Source organism: Melanostigma gelatinosum (assembly GCF_949748355.1).
Source record: "Melanostigma gelatinosum genome assembly, chromosome: 24".
Lineage (NCBI taxonomy): Eukaryota > Metazoa > Chordata > Actinopteri > Perciformes > Zoarcidae > Melanostigma > Melanostigma gelatinosum.
In genome coordinates this window covers 11,130,601-11,148,476 of record NC_136657.1, presented here as the reverse complement: position 1 = coordinate 11,148,476, position 17,876 = coordinate 11,130,601, and the positions used below count along the sequence as shown (strand labels likewise).

General features: G+C 45.7%; 2 protein-coding genes across 2 annotated transcripts in view; one reads left to right on the top strand and one right to left on the bottom strand.

Moving 5' to 3' along the window:
- The window catches only part of iqcb1 (IQ motif containing B1), a 6,154-nt gene extending 441 nt beyond the window's left edge, over positions 1-5,713 (bottom strand). Inside the window, exons 1-10 of the mRNA XM_079296332.1 lie at positions 5,460-5,713; positions 5,227-5,362; positions 3,007-3,179; positions 2,805-2,908; positions 2,611-2,729; positions 2,295-2,361; positions 2,127-2,202; positions 873-1,021; positions 431-568; positions 192-354 (exon numbers count right to left, since the gene is read on the bottom strand). Coding sequence (XP_079152458.1) covers positions 192-354; positions 431-568; positions 873-1,021; positions 2,127-2,202; positions 2,295-2,361; positions 2,611-2,729; positions 2,805-2,908; positions 3,007-3,179; positions 5,227-5,267 — 1,030 coding nt within the window. The 5' untranslated portion in view covers positions 5,268-5,362; positions 5,460-5,713. The remainder of the gene's footprint in view (positions 1-191; positions 355-430; positions 569-872; positions 1,022-2,126; positions 2,203-2,294; positions 2,362-2,610; positions 2,730-2,804; positions 2,909-3,006; positions 3,180-5,226; positions 5,363-5,459) is intronic.
- Positions 5,714-7,048: 1,335 nt separating this feature from the next.
- LOC306797128 (kalirin-like) overlaps positions 7,049-17,876 on the top strand; it is a gene marked incomplete at its 5' end in the record, with an annotated part of 38,521 nt that continues 27,693 nt past the window's right edge. Inside the window, 10 exons of the mRNA XM_079296322.1 lie at positions 7,049-7,103; positions 11,397-11,471; positions 11,551-11,665; positions 11,762-11,954; positions 14,418-14,641; positions 14,735-15,053; positions 15,949-16,071; positions 16,178-16,369; positions 17,421-17,552; positions 17,698-17,832. Of these exons, the coding sequence (XP_079152448.1) occupies positions 7,049-7,103; positions 11,397-11,471; positions 11,551-11,665; positions 11,762-11,954; positions 14,418-14,641; positions 14,735-15,053; positions 15,949-16,071; positions 16,178-16,369; positions 17,421-17,552; positions 17,698-17,832 (1,563 nt within the window). The remainder of the gene's footprint in view (positions 7,104-11,396; positions 11,472-11,550; positions 11,666-11,761; positions 11,955-14,417; positions 14,642-14,734; positions 15,054-15,948; positions 16,072-16,177; positions 16,370-17,420; positions 17,553-17,697; positions 17,833-17,876) is intronic.

Below are 17,876 nucleotides of genomic sequence, written 5' to 3'. Positions count from 1 at the left end.
TGGGGGTGTGTGTGTGTGTGCGTGCGTGCGTGCGTGCGTGTGTGCGTGCGTGCGTGCGTGCGTGCGTGCGTGTGTGTGTGCGTGCGTGCGTGCGTGCGTGTGTGTGTGTGCGTGTGTGTGTGAGAGACCTCTGAGCAGCTCCAGTTGTGTGTGTGTGTGTGTGTGTGTGTGTGTGTGTGTGTGTGAGAGACCTCTGAGCAGCTCCAGTTGTGTGTGTGTGTGAGCCAGCAGAGCCTCCACCCTCTGCTCCTCCCTCCTCCTCCTCTGGTCTCCTCCTCTCTGCAGCTCCGACAGCAGCAGCAGCTGCACCTCCTCGTGGAGACGCTCGCACTCCTGACGGGACACGCGGGACGACTGTGCAGACAAAGCATTGTGGGTAATATACCTGCTGATTGTTTGTTGACATCTTTAAGGAGTTAAAATGTCTTACAGGATGTCGAGAGACGTGCTCCTCCACCTGTCTCTTCAGCTCCGCCCTCCGGCTGTCCGTCAAGCCGTTCTGACCAATCCAGAAAGACGTGGTGGGCGGGACCAGCGTCGCTCGTCGTCTCTGCAGAAAGCGACGCACCTGAAAGAGAAACACGCGTCAGCTGTAGACGTGTGTGTAGCGAGAACAATGCAATCAACAAAATGTATGTAATTTAGTTCAACCGAATGCTGTCACTCAAAGTGGCCACGCCCCTCAATTGTACCTCACTTGAGACATTAATATAATTGAAACGTGTAAGTAGTATAAACAGTTGACATAAACAGGCTGTAAAGTTCATTTTAAACATGGTCTTCTGTTGGAGCCTCTAGTGGCCATTTGAGGAACTGCAGTGTGTGGCAATGAGGGTCCTCACAAGTACAGAAAGACAAGTCTGTGTGTATACCGCTGTCTGCAGCGTCCTGGCGGCCTGCTGCCTCGTGTGTGTGTCTCTCAGTGTGTTGTAGCGTCGTCTCTCTCTGAAGCCTCTCCAGCAGCTCTGGATCAACACGGCCGCCCGACGCTCACACTCCTGCAGGTACGGCTGCACCTGGTCTACACACACACACACACACACCTGATGTCATGTGAATCCAAAATCTAACAAATGACACATTTTAGTTGAGCCAACAACCAAACTCTGTGCATTTATTACAGTGTGTATGTGTGTGTGTGTGTGTGTGTGTCTGTACGTGTGTGTGTTTCTCTGTGTGTGTAGGTGTGTGTGTGTGTATAGGTGTGTGTAGGTGTGTAGGTGTGTGTGTGTGTGTGTATAGGTGTGTGTAGGTGTGTAGGTGTGTGTGTGTGTGTGTAGGTGTGTGTGTAGGTGTGTGTGTGTGTGTAGGTGTGTGTGTAGGTGTGTGTAGGTGTATAGGTGTGTGTGTGTATAGGTGTGTGTAGGTGTGTAGGTGTGTGTGTGTGTGTGTGTAGGTGTGTGTAGGTGTGTGTAGGTGTGTAGGTGTGTGTGTAGGTGTGTAGGTGTGTGTGTGTGTAGGTGTGTGTAGGTGTGTAGGTGTGTGTGTAGGTGTGTAGGTGTGTGTAGGTGTGTAGGTGTGTGTGTGTGTAGGTGTGTGTGTAGGTGTGTGTAGGTGTGTAGGTGTGTGTGTAGGTGTGTGTGTGTGTGTAGGTGTGTGTGTAGGTGTGTGTGTGTAGGTGTGTGTAGGTGTGTGTGTAGGTGTGTAGGTGTGTGTGTGTGTGTGTAGGTGTGTGTGTAGGTGTGTAGGTGTGTGTGTGTGTGTGTGTAGGTGTGTGTGTAGGTGTGTGTAGGTGTGTAGGTGTGTAGGTGTGTGTGTGTGTGTGTGTAGGTGTGTGTGTAGGTGTGTAGGTGTGTGTGTGTGTGTGTGTGTAGGTGTGTGTAGGTGTGTAGGTGTGTGTAGGTGTGTAGGTGTGTGTGTGTGTAGGTGTGTGTGTGTAGGTGTGTGTAGGTGTGTAGGTGTGTAGGTGTGTGTAGGTGTGTAGGTGTGTGTGTAGGTGTGTGTAGGTGTGTGTGTGTGTAGGTGTGTAGGTGTGTGTGTGTGTGTGTGTGTGTAGGTGTGTGTGTGTGTGTGTGTAGGTGTGTGTGTAGGTGTGTGTGTGTGTAGGTGTGTGTAGGTGTGTAGGTGTGTGTGTAGGTGTGTAGGTGTGTGTGTGTGTGTGTGTGTGTGTGTGTATGTGTGTGTACCAGCAGGAAGTAGCTGCAGCAGTGTTCTCTGTTTCTGGTGGAACTTCCTCCTCGCCTGCTGACGCCTCACACACACCTAAAACACACACTCACACACGTTACTACACGCATTACTACAATACTTCCATCAGTACACTAAGAGTACTTAGACTGCAGTATTACTCTCACCTGATACTTCAACTCCTCCTCCCATCGCTGCGCCTCCTTCTGCTGCTGCTGCCTCCTCCTCCGAGCCCTGAGACACAAGTACTGCAAGTACTTAAATACACCTTTACTCTAAGTACATGTTTGTAGTACTTAAGTACACGTTGACTGTAAGTACTTAAGTACACGTTTGTGGTACTTTGGTTCATGAAATCTGATGTTTCGTAATGAATCAAACTCCAACAGTTTCTACAAATACAGATGAAACAATGGATCCTTTAATTAGGTTTTAATTCATCAATTAATCAATTAGGAGAGAGCCCGACAGACAGACAGCTACCTGTATGTCCTCTGCAGCGTGCTGACTGCTCTGTTCAGACTCTTCATTCTCCGTCTGGTCTGATACGACCTCCAGACCGCCTGGATCACACACGCCGCCCGCACGCGCTCAGTACACACCTACACATGGGGGGGGGGGGGTCAGAGACGGAGGAGGACAGACAGACAAAGACACAGACAGACGGACAGACAGACCTGTGGACGCCTCCTTGTGTCAGATTGGATAAGGGCGATCAGCTGATCCACTTCCTGGTCAAAGCCCCGCCCCCTCCAGTCTTTGTCCAATAGAATGTCCAGAGCTGCAGAGACACAGTGACCTCTGACCTCTCAGGATTTGAGACCCAATAATCATTCAACTGTTATTAAAAAATATATCTCAACACGTGTGACCTCTGACCTCTGAAGCTGTGGAGGAGGGGCTGGACCCGGAGCTCCTGCTGATTGGCCATGAGGAGGATCAGTCTGATGGAGGCCCCGCCCACCGAAGAGTCACAGCTGACGGCCAATTGGCCGACGGCCTCGTTGAGCAGCAAGGGGACGGAGTCATCGCTCAACTCAGACAGGAAGTCACTGCAGAGAGACAGGTAGAGAGAGACAGACAGGTAGAGAGAGAGACACAGACAGGTAGAGACAGACAGAGAGACAGGTAGAGAGAGAGACACAGACAGGTAGAGACAGACAGAGACAGACAGGTAGAGAGAGACAGAGAGAGAGAGACAGGTGGCGAGAGAGAGAGATTTGATTTTTGAAAAATACTTTATTAACATATTTATAGTTGAAACAATTTCAACAATTCAAATAAAGTGCTCATGCATAAAATTCAGGTTGTTTCAAAAAATTGTGTATATACTACTATCTGATAAAAACTTGTGCAAACACTAACTCGTCATTGACCAGAGAACAAACGATTTCATTAAAACACCAGCGCTGTTTAAAAGCATCTCAGTCTCCAATGTGTTGATAAAACCTAAACTCCAGCCAGAGTCTGGCCCTGATGTTCCACAGCCAGACTGACCTGGCCCCCTGCCCCTCCCTGTTCTGGCCTCCTGCCCCTCCCTGACCTGGCCTCCTGCCCCTCCCTGTTCTGGCCTCCTGCCCCTCCCTGTTCTGGCCTCCTGCCCCTCCCTGTTCTGGCCTCCTGCCCCTCCCTGCTCTGGCCTCCTGCCCCTCCCTGTTCTGGCCTCCTGCCCCTCCCTGCTCTGGCCTCCTGCCCCTCCCTGTTCTGGCCTCCTGCCCCTCCCTGCTCTGGCCTCCTGCCCCTCCCTGTTCTGGCCTCCTGCCCCTCCGTGCTCTGGCCTCCTGCCCCTCCCTGTTCTGGCCTCCTGCCCCTCCCTGTTCTGGCCTCCTGCCCCTCCCTGTTCTGGCCTCCTGCCCCGCCCTGTTCTGGCCTCCTGCCCCTCCCTGTTCTGGCCTCCTGCCCCTCCCTGTTCCCACTCTGTTTTTCCATCTTAAATCATTTGCAATCTTGTCTTCTCCTGAAAGATAGTTGAGGAGCTGCCACTTTTCTTTTCCCGTTTTTTTGTAGGCAGCTCCCATGATGAAACCCTTTCAGTAAAAACCACATTAAAAAGATTAAAACCAAAGTTGAAAGAGAGAAGAACTCTGCGAGTCTCTTACACTCAGTAGGAACATGGTCAACAGTCTCTCTGACTACCCTGGTGTTCTCATGTGTCCTTACCTCCTCATCCCTCACTCCCTACCCTGGTGTTCTCATGTGTCCTTACCTCCTCATCCCTCACTCCCTACCCTGGTGTTCTCATGTTTCCTTACCTCCTCATCCCTCACTCCCTCTCTTTGGCTCTTTGGCTGCAGAATCTCCTCAAAGTTCTCCTCTCAAACGGGTCTTGGAGGAGGAGTGCTCGCCTGTAGAGACTTCTCCCGCAGCGAGGGGGTCTGATCGTTCTGGCCCCAAGCTGAATCTATTTGAGGGCGCTGATTGGCTAAATTGTATGTCACTCATTTATATCTTGAATCAGCAATTGGCTAAACTGCTTCATAGACCCGCCTCTTTTGGGCCAAAACGATCAGGCCCCCCGAGCTGCGCGTTCTCAGAGTGTCGTGCACACAGACAGAGAGCACGAGCAGAGAGCACACAGGAGGAGAGCACGAGCAGGAAATGCATATATTTTGCGCAGATATCATATTTTACACACATTACTGGGTACATTCCATAGTTCAAAAACACAAATATTGACAATTTGTATAATTTATGATTATAATTTTTTTGTTTTTTGTTTTTGTTTTTGTGTGGCTCATGGTGGGGCCATGCCCCATGGCCCTCTATTGACCAGCCGCCACTGTATATCAGTATGCCTGAGATTTATATTATAACAAAAAAAGAATGGAATGGAATTATAAATATATATATAATTTAATATATACATTTTTTTTTAAAATATATATGTTTATATATATATTTTAAGGATACTAGGATTGAATACTGTGACGTTAAAACATCACTAAAACAAGAAATAAACATGATTCATCAATTTAAATATTGTAGATTTTTAAATACAAAAGTATTTTTATAAAAACATAAATAAAATAATATAAATTAAGGTGCTGCTGATTTCTAAATATTGTTTAAATACAGAATAAAGCAGTAACAGTGAAGTACCTGGCGAGCGTGGCGGCAGCGCTCCAGTTGCCCCGCTGCATTCTGGGATTTAGAGTCACGAGGAGGACGCAGTGACTCAGGACTCCTCAGATACAAGAGAGATTCACAGCAGCCGAGCCGTCTGTCTGCAGAGCCTCTGAGGGACAGACAGGAGGACCAGGAGACAGAGAGATGTCAATAACATGCAAAAATAAACACGTTATTAATAAAGACATTGTGTGTGTAGACCTCACGTCAATATTTGGTCCAAACTTCTTCTTCTCTTGTTTCCGGCGTCACACCTATTAGCATCAGCAGCTCGTTAGCTATGCTTGTTTAGTCGTTGAAGCTAACACAGCTAACTGCTATTTAACAACACCTGAAGATGAAGGTAACGTCACGCGTTGACTCGTTAACGTGTTCATTAGATTTAGAAACTTTAAAAAGATCCGAAAATAACGTTCTTTAGCTAACCTCGGGAGCAAAGTTAGCTTTTAGCAGCCAGAGCTAGCCGACGCTCTTCTTGTTTCTACGGTAACGTGACGTCATGACGCCGCGACGCCCTCTGCACCAAAGAGCAGGAGGATCATGGGAAATATAAATAAATGTTTCCATTCAAAACGACCTTTATTGACACGAAAATTAATAAAATAATAAATACTAAACAAAGCCAACATTCGAATAATTATATAATTAAAGATAGGTAAAATACGTGAATAGTATAAATATTTAATTAATATATTCATCAAATGCTCATGAAATAAAAAGGTCTTAAAAAGTCCAAATGTATATATATATATATACATAGATATATATGTATATAAACATACATATGAATGAACAAACTATTTAACAGCTGATTTAATGATTATATTAATAATCCAACGTATGAGATGAATCATGAAGATAATTCATAAAAGGCCACAGATTAAAGAATAAAAGCCTCTCAGGAGTTCTCAGGCTGCTGTGTGTTGATGTGGCCGCTGGGTGGCGCTGCAGCTTCACTTCATAACTTCATCAAATATTACTGTTATTAACACATTTGTTCACTGTATCTATTATGTTACTGTCCCTCTTATGATTCTTACAACAACATCAAAGCTCTATATTATAATAAGAAATGTGTTAACAGAATAAAATAATAATATATGATGTAAAACAACATAATAAACTGTAAAATAACCAAATAAAGACATTATATGATATTAAAAATAATATTTCATTTAGAATAATACAAATAAATACAATAATAAAACAGAAAACGTCATAGAATCACATGAACGCTCCTCTCAGCTGATCGCTGTGTAAACAGTAACGTTCATCGTAACGGAGGCTCGTGTGTGTTAACCGGTGCAGCTGCTGCAGCAGCTCTCTCTCTCTCCGGTGCGCCTGCGTGCTGACACACACACACACACACACACACACACACACACACACACACACACACACACACGCACACACACACACACACCGAGAGCCACCGACCGTCCGCTGCCCGGTCCGGCAGGAGGAGAGACACACACACCGGGGCTTCACGGTACGATAGCGGCAACGGTGACGTGATATGATGCCGCGCGAGATCACGGAAACGTAAGAACAGCAGCAGCGGAGGAGGAGGAGGAGGAGGAGGAGGACTGTCGAGGCTCAGCCGAGGAGGATGCACCAGTGAAGGACCGATCGGTACCGGGGGGAGCGGAACACAGCCTGGACCGATCCGATCTGATGTAAACCCGCAGGGATGGACCGGTAGGCAGGGAGGAGGCGAGGAGCAACGGTACATAACGGAGGAGAGAGCGCGAGGCGGCGGAGGAGGAGGAGGACCGAGGAGGAGGAGGGAGGGAGGATGAATTCGGTAGATGGAGGAGGAGAAGCGGGCCCGGACGGCCTGGCGACGGCAGGTAGGTGTGTGTGTGTGTGTGTGTGTGTGTGTGTGTGTGTGTGTGTGTGTGTGTGTGTGTGTAGTAGGAGCTGCTGTCGCCATGATGCCTCCACATCCGCCCATTGACTCAGAGAATGTGTGTGTGTGTGTGTGTGAGAGAGAGTATTGGGGGTGGAGGGTCCTACCAAGGAGGATTATGGGAAGGCCTGCTTGGTTATTAGTGTGTGTGTGTGTGTGTGTGTGTGTGTGTGTGTGTGATGTAATGTCATGTGTAATAATATGGAAGCTGATATATATATAAATATATATATATATATATATATAAATATATATATATATATATATAAATATATATATATTTATATAATATATATATATATATTTATATATATATATATATATATATATATTTATATATATGTATATATAAATATATATATATATATTTATATATATATAAATATATATATAAATATATATATATCTATAAATATATATATATAGATATATATATATTTATATATATATCAGCTGTGGTCACGTGATTTTTCCATTCACTCCAATATAGAAGTATTGTTAGTGGTATTAGTACACCATGATCGAAAAAAAATACTGCTTTCTGATTGGACGACGGGCGTCAATGAAAAAATCATATCGTAATGTGTCATCATTAGAAGGTCGAGGTTTTTACTGTTAAACTGGTGAAACTAAACCTAAACCACACGTAGAGTTCTGGAGATTCTTAAAGAGACTCATCAGGATGAAAAAGATGAAATATATGACTCCCAGACAGAAGCTGGAGAGCTTTTACTGTGAAGGTGAGGGAGAGCTTTTACTGTGAAGGTGAGGGAGAGCTTTTACTGTGAAGGTGAGGGAGAGCTTTTACTGTGAAGGTGTGGGAGAGCTTTTACTGTGAAGGTGAGGGAGAGATTTTACTGTGAAGGTGAGGGAGAGCTTTTACTGTGAAGGTGTGGGAGATCTTTTACTGTGAAGGTGAGGGAGAGATTTTACTGTGAAGGTGTGGGAGAGCTTTTACTGTGAAGGTGAGGGAGAGATTTTACTGTGAAGGTGAGGGAGAGCTTTTACTGTGAAGGTGTGGGAGATCTTTTACCGTGAAGGTGAGGGAGAGATTTTACTGTGAAGGTGTGGGAGAGCTTTTACTGTGAAGGTGAGGGAGAGATTTTACTGTGAAGGTGAGGGAGAGCTTTTACTGTGAAGGTGTGGGAGAGCTTTTACTGTGAAGGTGAGGGAGAGATTTTACTGTGAAGGTGTGGGAGAGCTTTTACTGTGAAGGTGAGGGAGAGCTTTTACTGTGAAGGTGTGGGAGAGCTTTTACTGTGAAGGTGAGGGAGAGCTTTTACTGTGAAGGTGTGGGAGAGCTTTTACTGTGAAGGTGTGGGAGAGATTTTACTGTGAAGGTGTGGGAGAGCTTTTACTGTGAAGGTGAGGGAGAGATTTTACTGTGAAGGTGTGGGAGATCTTTTACTGTGAAGGTGAGGGAGAGATTTTACTGTGAAGGTGTGGGAGAGCTTTTACTGTGAAGGTGTGGGAGAGATTTTACTGTGAAGGTGTGGGAGATCTTTTACTGTGAAGGTGAGGGAGAGATTTTACTGTGAAGGTGTGGGAGAGCTTTTACTGTGAAGGTGAGGGAGAGCTTTTACTGTGAAGGTGTGGGAGAGCTTTTACTGTGAAGGTGAGGGAGAGCTTTTACTGTGAAGGTGTGGGAGAGCTTTTACTGTGAAGGTGTGGGAGAGCTTTTACTGTGAAGGTGAGGGAGAGTTCATTTGACTTCATTTGTACATTTGTGAATTTTTACTTTCACTTCCAGTTTTCTACGACATGGGAGTGACTTTAATTCATCTCCTCGTCTCTGTTTGCTATTTTACTTTATTTTGTGGACCTTATATGTTATATGTTAATATTCATAATACGACACAAGCAGTATACAAGTAAAGAGTATGAATCGTCTCAGTTTGACTCTGATGTCTTAATTTCTAAGAGGCTGACATTTTGGAGGAATATATTTATTAGTTTTTGTTGCGTAATCGGTGAGATGAGTCCTGACAGACTGACAGCAAGTTTCTCTGGAGGCTTTTCATCTGCAGCTATTTTAGTCTTTTCACTGACTCAGTGTGTGTGTGTGTGAGAGTGTGTGTGTGTGTGAGACAGCTTCATCACAATGGAAATCCCTTCTGCATCTCTGAGGCCGGTCACTCTGATTGACAGCTGGTCAGCCTGAGACACAGCTGATCTCCTAATTCCTTGATAGCAGTCTGGACTCAGACTCGTGTTTACGGCCCACAAACACCCACCGCTAACTACGAAATACTCACCGAAATATCAGCATTTTATTTTGAAGGAATCACTGTAAGTGGTCAGAGTTCGATGCAGTAGAGTTTAATCTTTAAGCAAAGAAGTAAACCCGAGCAGACCCCGTAGTCCGACTGATGACCCGGGTTAGGGATTGGGTTTTACTGGAGGACTTTTACTTTGAAACACCATCTTTCCTGCTTCTTAACTAAGTGCAGTAAGTTCTCTAAATGTAACTAAATCATGAAATACGCTGTCAGTCAACACTTTACTGTTCAGCTTCAACATTTCGTGACTCGACCCGTTAATATATAACCTTTATTTAACTAGAGATTAAAACCTCCAAAATAAAACACATCCTCTTTATGTTGATTGTGTGGAATATAAACAAAGCATTATCATACGTTCACATTAATATCGCTTGTTTTGTCAGACCAAAAGTTTAAAGAACCAGTTATTCACTGTACTATACTGTATAATACTACTTATGTACTACTCGCAGCTGTTCACCATTAAAAGGTTAGAGGGCTTTTATTGTGAAGGATTCGGGGTCTTTTTACCGTAAAGACGCTGCAGGTGGCAGGTTGGCTTTTACTGTAAAACAGCTGGGTGGATTTTACTAATATTTTATAGCTGATATTTTACTGAAGAAGACGCTGGAGGCTTTATGGTGAAAATACCGCGAATCCTTCACAATAAAAGCTTATTGCGAAGGATTCACTGTATTTTTAACATAAAGACGCTGGAGGGCTTTTTATTGTGAAGCAACTAAAGGACTTTTACTGTTAAACAGATGGGAATCTTTTAGTGTGAAAGATCTGCAAATCTTTATCTCAGTTATCTGGATTGTCTCAACTGCACATGCAGTTAAATAAGTTAAAATAGAATAACACTCTGAGGTGTTTTAATTTCACTACAGCTCAACTTGACCTGTTTTTGTGTAGATTTGTTTGAAGCTGGATGTTATTTGGGTAAACATTTGATCATCCATCAGTCAGTCTGGGTCTCAACTGTCGGCTTTGGGTTTTTTGAGGAGACGGAGCGGTCCGGAGGGAGGACTGAAGGACATTCATGAAGGAGGACGAGGACACTGCTAGGAGGTCGTTTAGGTTGAACAACTGTGAGCGTTCTGCTTCCTGTTGTAGGTTCTCTCTCTCTGAGGGGAATGCTACTCATGTGAGACGTTCAATGCCCTCAGTGTGTGTGTCTGTGTTGGATTTGCTTCCTCCCGCTGTGCAGGATGATCTGAGGCCTGTCTGCAACACACACAAACACACACACACACACACACACACACACACACACACACACACACACACACACACACACACACACACACACACACACACACACACACACACACACACACACACACACACACACACACACACACACACACACACACACACACACACACACACACACACACACACACACACACACACAGAGCTGCAGGAGCTTCTTAATTGAAGCGTCGATCAGCCTGGTTGCTCATGTTGGTGGACGGGTGGAAGTAGTTTGCTGTAGTTTGCTGGGCTCTATCTAAATATTACATTTTCTAACTTTATGGCATGAAATATGTCTTTGCCAGCAAGTGATGAGCAATACTAAAACCAGGAAGTGAACAAAGAGAAGTTATGGTCTATGGTGCTGAATGTGTGAATCTGAGAAGGTATTTCTGGATTAATCGCTTGAAGACGATGCAACCAAATTAATTATTCAGTTTACTTTCACACAAAACTATGAAAAGAAGAAAATCCTTCAAAAACGTAGACGCTACGTCTGCGTAAGTTTGGCAATTTTGCTTTAAAAAACGATAACACAATGTAATAACAATAACTTTATTGATAGCACCTTTAAAAACAGAGTTTACAAAGTGCTTTGACAGACAAAAGCTGCAAAAGTGAGGCAATAACAACAACAACAACAACAGAAAGATCAGTGGGACAGTCGATACGATAAACTAATAAATAAAGTCAATCAGTAAATTCTACCTCTCCAGGTTCTGGTAAAGCAGAGTGTGTCCGAGCGGTCGACGTCCTGACGGTGCTCAGAGAGAAAGTGGCCTTCGTTTCGGGTAAAAGCAACACACACACACCTGCAGATTTTAACCCCGGTTTGGTCCCGATGCGACCCGGTTTACTGTGTTCTTCTAGGTGGGCGGGACAAACGTGGCGGACCAATACTGACCTTCCCTGCCAGGACCAATCACGATAGAATAAAACACGAAGACCTCAGCCGATTGGTCACCTACCTGGCGACCATACCCAGGTAACTGTCCACCTGATGAACCTCTCCACCTGTCTCTTTGCTTGTCCTGTCTCGCTCTCAACCCCCTGCCTGTCTACCTGCCTGTCTGTCTGTCAGTGAGGACGTGCGTGCTCGTGGCTTCACGGTGGTGGTGGACATGCGCGGCAGTAAGTGGGACAGCGTGAAGCCGGTTCTACGGATGCTGCAGGAGTCGTTTTCCTCCAACATCCACACAGCGCTGCTCATCAAACCGGACACGTTCTGGCAGAAACACAAGACCAACCTGGGCAGCGCCAAGCTCACCTTCGAGGTACTAGTGACAACTAAAGTAGTAACACTGATAACTACAGTAATACTACTGCTTACTGCTGCACTAATACTGCTGAGTTACATATGTGTGCTACTGTTACTAACTAAAGTACTGCTGCTGCTAAGTAAAGTACTGCTGCTACTAACTAAAGTACTGCTGCTGCTAACTAAAGTACTGCTGCTAACTAAAGTACTGCTGCTGCTAACTAAAGTACTGCTGCTAACTAAAGTACTGCTGCTACTAACTAAAGTACTGCTGCCAACTAAAGTACTGCTGCTGCTAACTAAAGTACTGCTGCGAACTAAAGTACTGCTGCTGCTAAGTAAAGTACTGCTGCTACTAACTAAAGTACTGCTGCTGCTAAGTAAAGTACTACTGTTACTAACTAAAGTACTGCTGCTGCTAAGTAAAGTACTACTGTTACTAACTAAAGTACTGCTGCTAACTAAAGTACTGCTGCTGCTAACTAAAGTACTGCTGCGAACTAAAGTACTGCTGCTGCTAAGTAAAGTACTGCTGCTACTAACTAAAGTACTGCTGCTGCTAACTAAAGTACTGCTGCTAACTAAAGTACTACTGCTACTAACTAAAGTACTGCTGCTAACTAAAGTACTGCTGCTACTAACTAAAGTACTGCTGCTAACTAAAGTACAGCTGCTGCCAACTAAAGTACTGCTGCTGCCAACTAAAGTACTGCTGCTACTAACTAAAGTACTGCTGCTGCTAACTAAAGTACTGCTGCTAACTAAAGTACTGCTGCTAACTGAAGTACTGCTGCTACTAACTAAAGTACTGCTGCTGCTAACTAAAGTACTGCTGCTGCTAACTAAAGTACTGCTGCTAACTAAAGTACTGCTGCTACTAACTAAAGTACTGCTGCTAACTAAAGTACTGCTGCTACTAACTAAAGTACTGCTGCTAACTAAAGTACAGCTGCTGCCAACTAAAGTACTGCTGCTGCCAACTAAAGTACTGCTGCTACTAACTAAAGTACTACTGCTGCTAACTGAAGTACTGCTGCTACTAACTAAAGTACTGCTGCTGCTAACTAAAGTACTGCTGCTAACTAAAGTACTGCTGCTACTAACTAAAGTACTGCTGCTGCTAACTAAAGTACTGCTGCTACTAACTAAAGTACTGCTGCTACTAACTAAAGTACTGCTGCTACTAACTAAAGTACTGCTGCTGCTAACTAAAGTACTGCTGCTAACTAAAGTACTGCTGCTAACTGAAGTACTCCTGCTACTAACTAAAGTACTGCTGCTGCTAACTAAAGTACTGCTGCTAACTAAAGTACTGCTACTAATTAAAGTACTGCTGCTGCTAACTAAAGTACTGCTGCTACTAACTAAAGTACTGCTGCTGCTAACTAAAGTACTGCTGCTAACTAAAGTACTGCTGCTACTAACTAAAGTACTGCTGCTGCTAACTAAAGTACTGCTGCTACTAACTAAAGTACTGCTGCTACTAACTAAAGTACTGCTGCTACTAACTAAAGTACTGCTGCTACTAACTAAAGTACTGCTGCTGCTAACTAAAGTACTGCTGCTGCTAACTAAAGTACTGCTGCTAACTGAAGTACTGCTGCTACTAACTAAAGTACTGCTGCTGCTAACTAAAGTACTGCTGCTAACTAAAGTACTGCTGCTAACTAAAGTACTGCTACTAATTAAAGTACTGCTGCTGCTAACTAAAGTACTGCTGCTACTAACTAAAGTACTGCTGCTGCTAACTAAAGTACTGCTGCTAACTAAAGTACTGCTACTAACTAAAGTACTGCTGCTGCTAACTAAAGTACTGCTGCTAACTAAAGTACTGCTGCTAACTAAAGTACTGCTACTAACTAAAGTACTGCTACTAATTAAAGTACTGCTGCTGCTAACTAAAGTACTGCTGCTACTAACTAAAGTACTGCTGCTAACTAAAGTACTGCTGCTGCTAACTAAAGTACTGCTGCTAACTAAAGTACTGCTGCTAACTAAAGTACTGCTACTAACTAAAGTACTGCTGCTGCTAACTAAAGTACTGCTGCTAACTAAAGTACTGCTGCTAACTAAAGTACTGCTACTAACTAAAGTACTGCTACTAACTAAAGTACTGCTGCTGCTAACTAAAGTACTGCTGCTACTAACTAAAGTACTGCTGCTGCTAACTAAAGTACTGCTGCTAACTAAAGTACTGCTACTAATTAAAGTACTGCTGCTGCTAACTAAAGTACTGCTGCTGCTAACTAAAGTACTGCTGCTAACTAAAGTACTGCTGCTGCTAACTAAAGTACTGCTGCTGCTAACTAAAGTACTGCTGCTAACTAAAGTACTGCTGCTAACTAAAGCACTGCTGCTGCTAACTAAAGTACTGCTGCTAACTAAAGTACTGCTGCTGCTAAGTAAAGTACTGCTGCTACTAACTAAAGTACTGCTGCTAACTAAAGTACTGCTGCTAACTGCTCAAACCCGTCTTCAGACCAGCTTGGTGTCGGTGGAGGGTCTGTCCCGGCTCGTCGACCCCTCGCAGCTGACCTCTGACCTCGGTGGTTCGTTGGAGTACGACCACGTGGAGTGGACCGAGCTGCGTCTGGGTCTGGAGGAGTTCACCGGAGCCGCCACGCAGCTGCTGGCCCAGCTGGAGCAGCTGGAGGCCGGGCTGACCCGCATACCGGAGCCACAGGACGTCGACGAGGCCCGCAAGTGAGTTATTGATTAGTGTTATAACTTATATGGACAATTGTTTGACATAAAGATATTTTGGTTTCCGGAAAAATAACAACTTTCCATCTCCAGACTTCTGGAGGAACACGGTCGGCTCCGTAACACCATCGCAACGGCACCGGTCGACTCCCTCGAGCGAGAGGGGCGGAGCTTGCTCCAGCGCATGCGCCTTGGCCCCTCCCACGGTGACACCTCCACCGAAGGCGGCGGCGGTAGTCACGGCAGCTGGCTGTCGGGCGGGGCGGACTTCCAGAGCGTCGCGCCGAAGGTTTCGTCTCTCCTGGACCGGTTGCAGGCGGCTCGCGGTCACCTGCTGCAATGCTGGAGCGACAGGAAGCTGCACCTGGACCAGGTGCTGCAGCTGCACCTGTTTGAGCAGGACGCCACCAAGGTGAGGTTCAATGATCAGGGTTCACCGGGAGTCAGTCAGTGAGTCTGGAACGAACTGAATATGTGAGATGAAAATATGTAGAATGAGTGGATTTGCTCATGTATTACTGCTAGTATTACTACTGATGACTCTAGTATTACTACTGATGACTCTAGTATTACTACTGATGACTCTAGTATTACTACTGATGACTAGTATTACTACTGATGACTCTAGTAGTACTACTGATGACTCTAGTACTACTACTGATGACTCTAGTATTACTACTGATGACTCTAGTATTACTACTGATGACTAGTATTACTACTGATGACTCTAGTATTACTACTGATAACTCTAGTATTACTACTGATGACTCTAGTATTACTACTGATAACTCTAGTATTACTACTGATGACTCTAGTATTACTACTGATGACTAGTATTACTACTGATGACTCTAGTATTACTACTGATGACTCTAGTATTACTACTGATGACTCTAGTATTACTACTGATGACTCTAGTATTACTACTGATAACTCTAGTATTACTACTGATGACTCTAGTATTACTACTGATAACTCTAGTATTACTACTGATGACTCTAGTATTACTACTGATGACTCTAGTATTACTACTGATGACTCTAGTATTACTACTGATGACTCTAGTATTACTACTGATAACTCTAGTATTACTACTGATGACTCTAGTATTACTACTGATGACTCTAGTATTACTACTGATGACTCTAGTATTACTACTGATGACTCTAGTAGTACTACTGATAACTCTAGTATTACTACTGATGACTCTAGTATTACTACTGATGACTCTAGTAGTACTACTGATGACTCTAGTACTACTACTATTACCTCGAGTATTACTAACTAAAGTACTCTTCCTGTCCCAGATGTCGGAGTGGATCGCTCACAGTAAAGACTTGTTCGTTCAGACTCTGGCTGAGGTCGGTCAGAACAACCAGCACGCCCTCGACCTCCAGAACCAACACCAGCACTTCACTGCCAACTGCATGGTGAGCATCTGTCTGTCTGTCTGTCTGTCTGTCTGTGTCTCTGTCTGTTCCTCTCTGTCTCTCTCTCTGACTGTCTGTCTACATTAACCCCGTGGTGACTGTACAGAACGGCAGTGTGAACGTGGACAGCGTGGTGACGGTCGCGGCCCGGTTGGCGGAGGCCGGTCACTACGGGGGGGGGCGGATCACCGCTGTGTCGTCACGGTTACAGGACGACTGGAAGACGCTGACGACGGCGCTGGAGGAGCGCAGCATCACTCTCGCCATGGCAACCAGCTTCCACCAGGGGGCGGAGCAGGTGATGACACACCTGTATACCTGTATCACTGCCAGTTTATCTGTCTACGCGTCCACGTCTCACCTCCAATCTTTATACCTGTCTGTCATCCCACGACCTGCCTGAGTGTCTCCACTCACCTGTCTACCTGACTGCTATTTCACCTGTCTGCCTCTCTACCCGTCTGCCTCTCTACCCGTCTGCCTCTCTACCCGTCTGCCTCTCTAACCGTCTGCCTCTCTACCCGTCTGCCTCTCTAACCGTCTGCCTCTCTAACCGTCTGCATCTCTACCCGTCTGCCTCTCTAACCGTCTGCATCTCTAACCGTCTGCATCTCTAACCGTCTGCCTCTCTAACCGTCTGCATCTCTACCCGTCTGCATCTCTACCCGTCTGCCTCTCTACCCGTCTGCATCTCTACCCGTCTGCCTCTCTACCCGTGTGCATCTCTAACCGTCTGCCTCTCTACCCGTCTGCCTCTCTAACCGTCTGCATCTCTAACCGTCTGCATCTCTACCCATCTGCATCTCTACCCATCTGCCTCTCTACCCGTCTGCATCTCTACCCGTCTGCCTCTCTAACCGTCTGCCTCTCTAACCGTCTGCATCTCTAACCGTCTGCATCTCTACCCGTCTGCCTCTCTACCCGTCTGCCTCTCTAACCGTCTGCATCTCTAACCGTCTGCATCTCTACCCGTCTGCATCTCTACCCGTCTGCCTCTCTACCCATCTGCATCTCTACCCGTCTGCCTCTCTACCCGTCTGCATCTCTACCCGTCTGCCTCTCTAACCGTCTGCCTCTCTAACCGTCTGCCTCTCTAACCGTCTGCCTCTCTACCCGTCTGCCTCTCTACCCGTCTGCCTCTCTACCCGTCTGCATCTCTACCCGTCTGCCTCTCTAACCGTCTGCCTCTCTAACCGTCTGCCTCTCTACCCGTCTGCCTCTCTACCCGTCTGCATCTCTACCCGTCTGCCTCTCTAACCGTCTGCCTCTCTACCCGTCTGCCTCTCTACCCGTCTGCATCTCTAACCGTCTGCATCTCTACCCATCTGCCTCTCTACCCGTCTGTCTAGTTCCTGCTCAGAGTGGAGAGCTGGGTTCAGGTGTGCTCTGAAGGGCCATTTCCGTCAGCGACAGCAGAGCTGGACGCTGCGACGAAGAAACACCAGGAAGTGAACGAGGAGATTTCTGCTCACTACACACAGGTACCTGTCTGTCTGTCCACATACCTGTCTGTCTGCATACATGTCTCTCTCAACACCTGTTGTGTGTCCACATACCTGTCTGTCTGTCCAGACATCTATCTATCTGAGAGTCTGAACACCTGTCTCTCTCTCTGTCTGTCTGCAGGTCAGTGAGAGCGGTAAAGCCTTAATGGATGTTCTCCAGCGTTGCCCAGCGACCGAGTCCGACAACGCCGCGACCAAACCGGACTTCACCAATGCCACGCACGGCATCATGGGAGTTCTGCACCAGGTCATGCAGGTATGGGTCACGGTAACACGTCTCACATGTGACCAACAGACAGA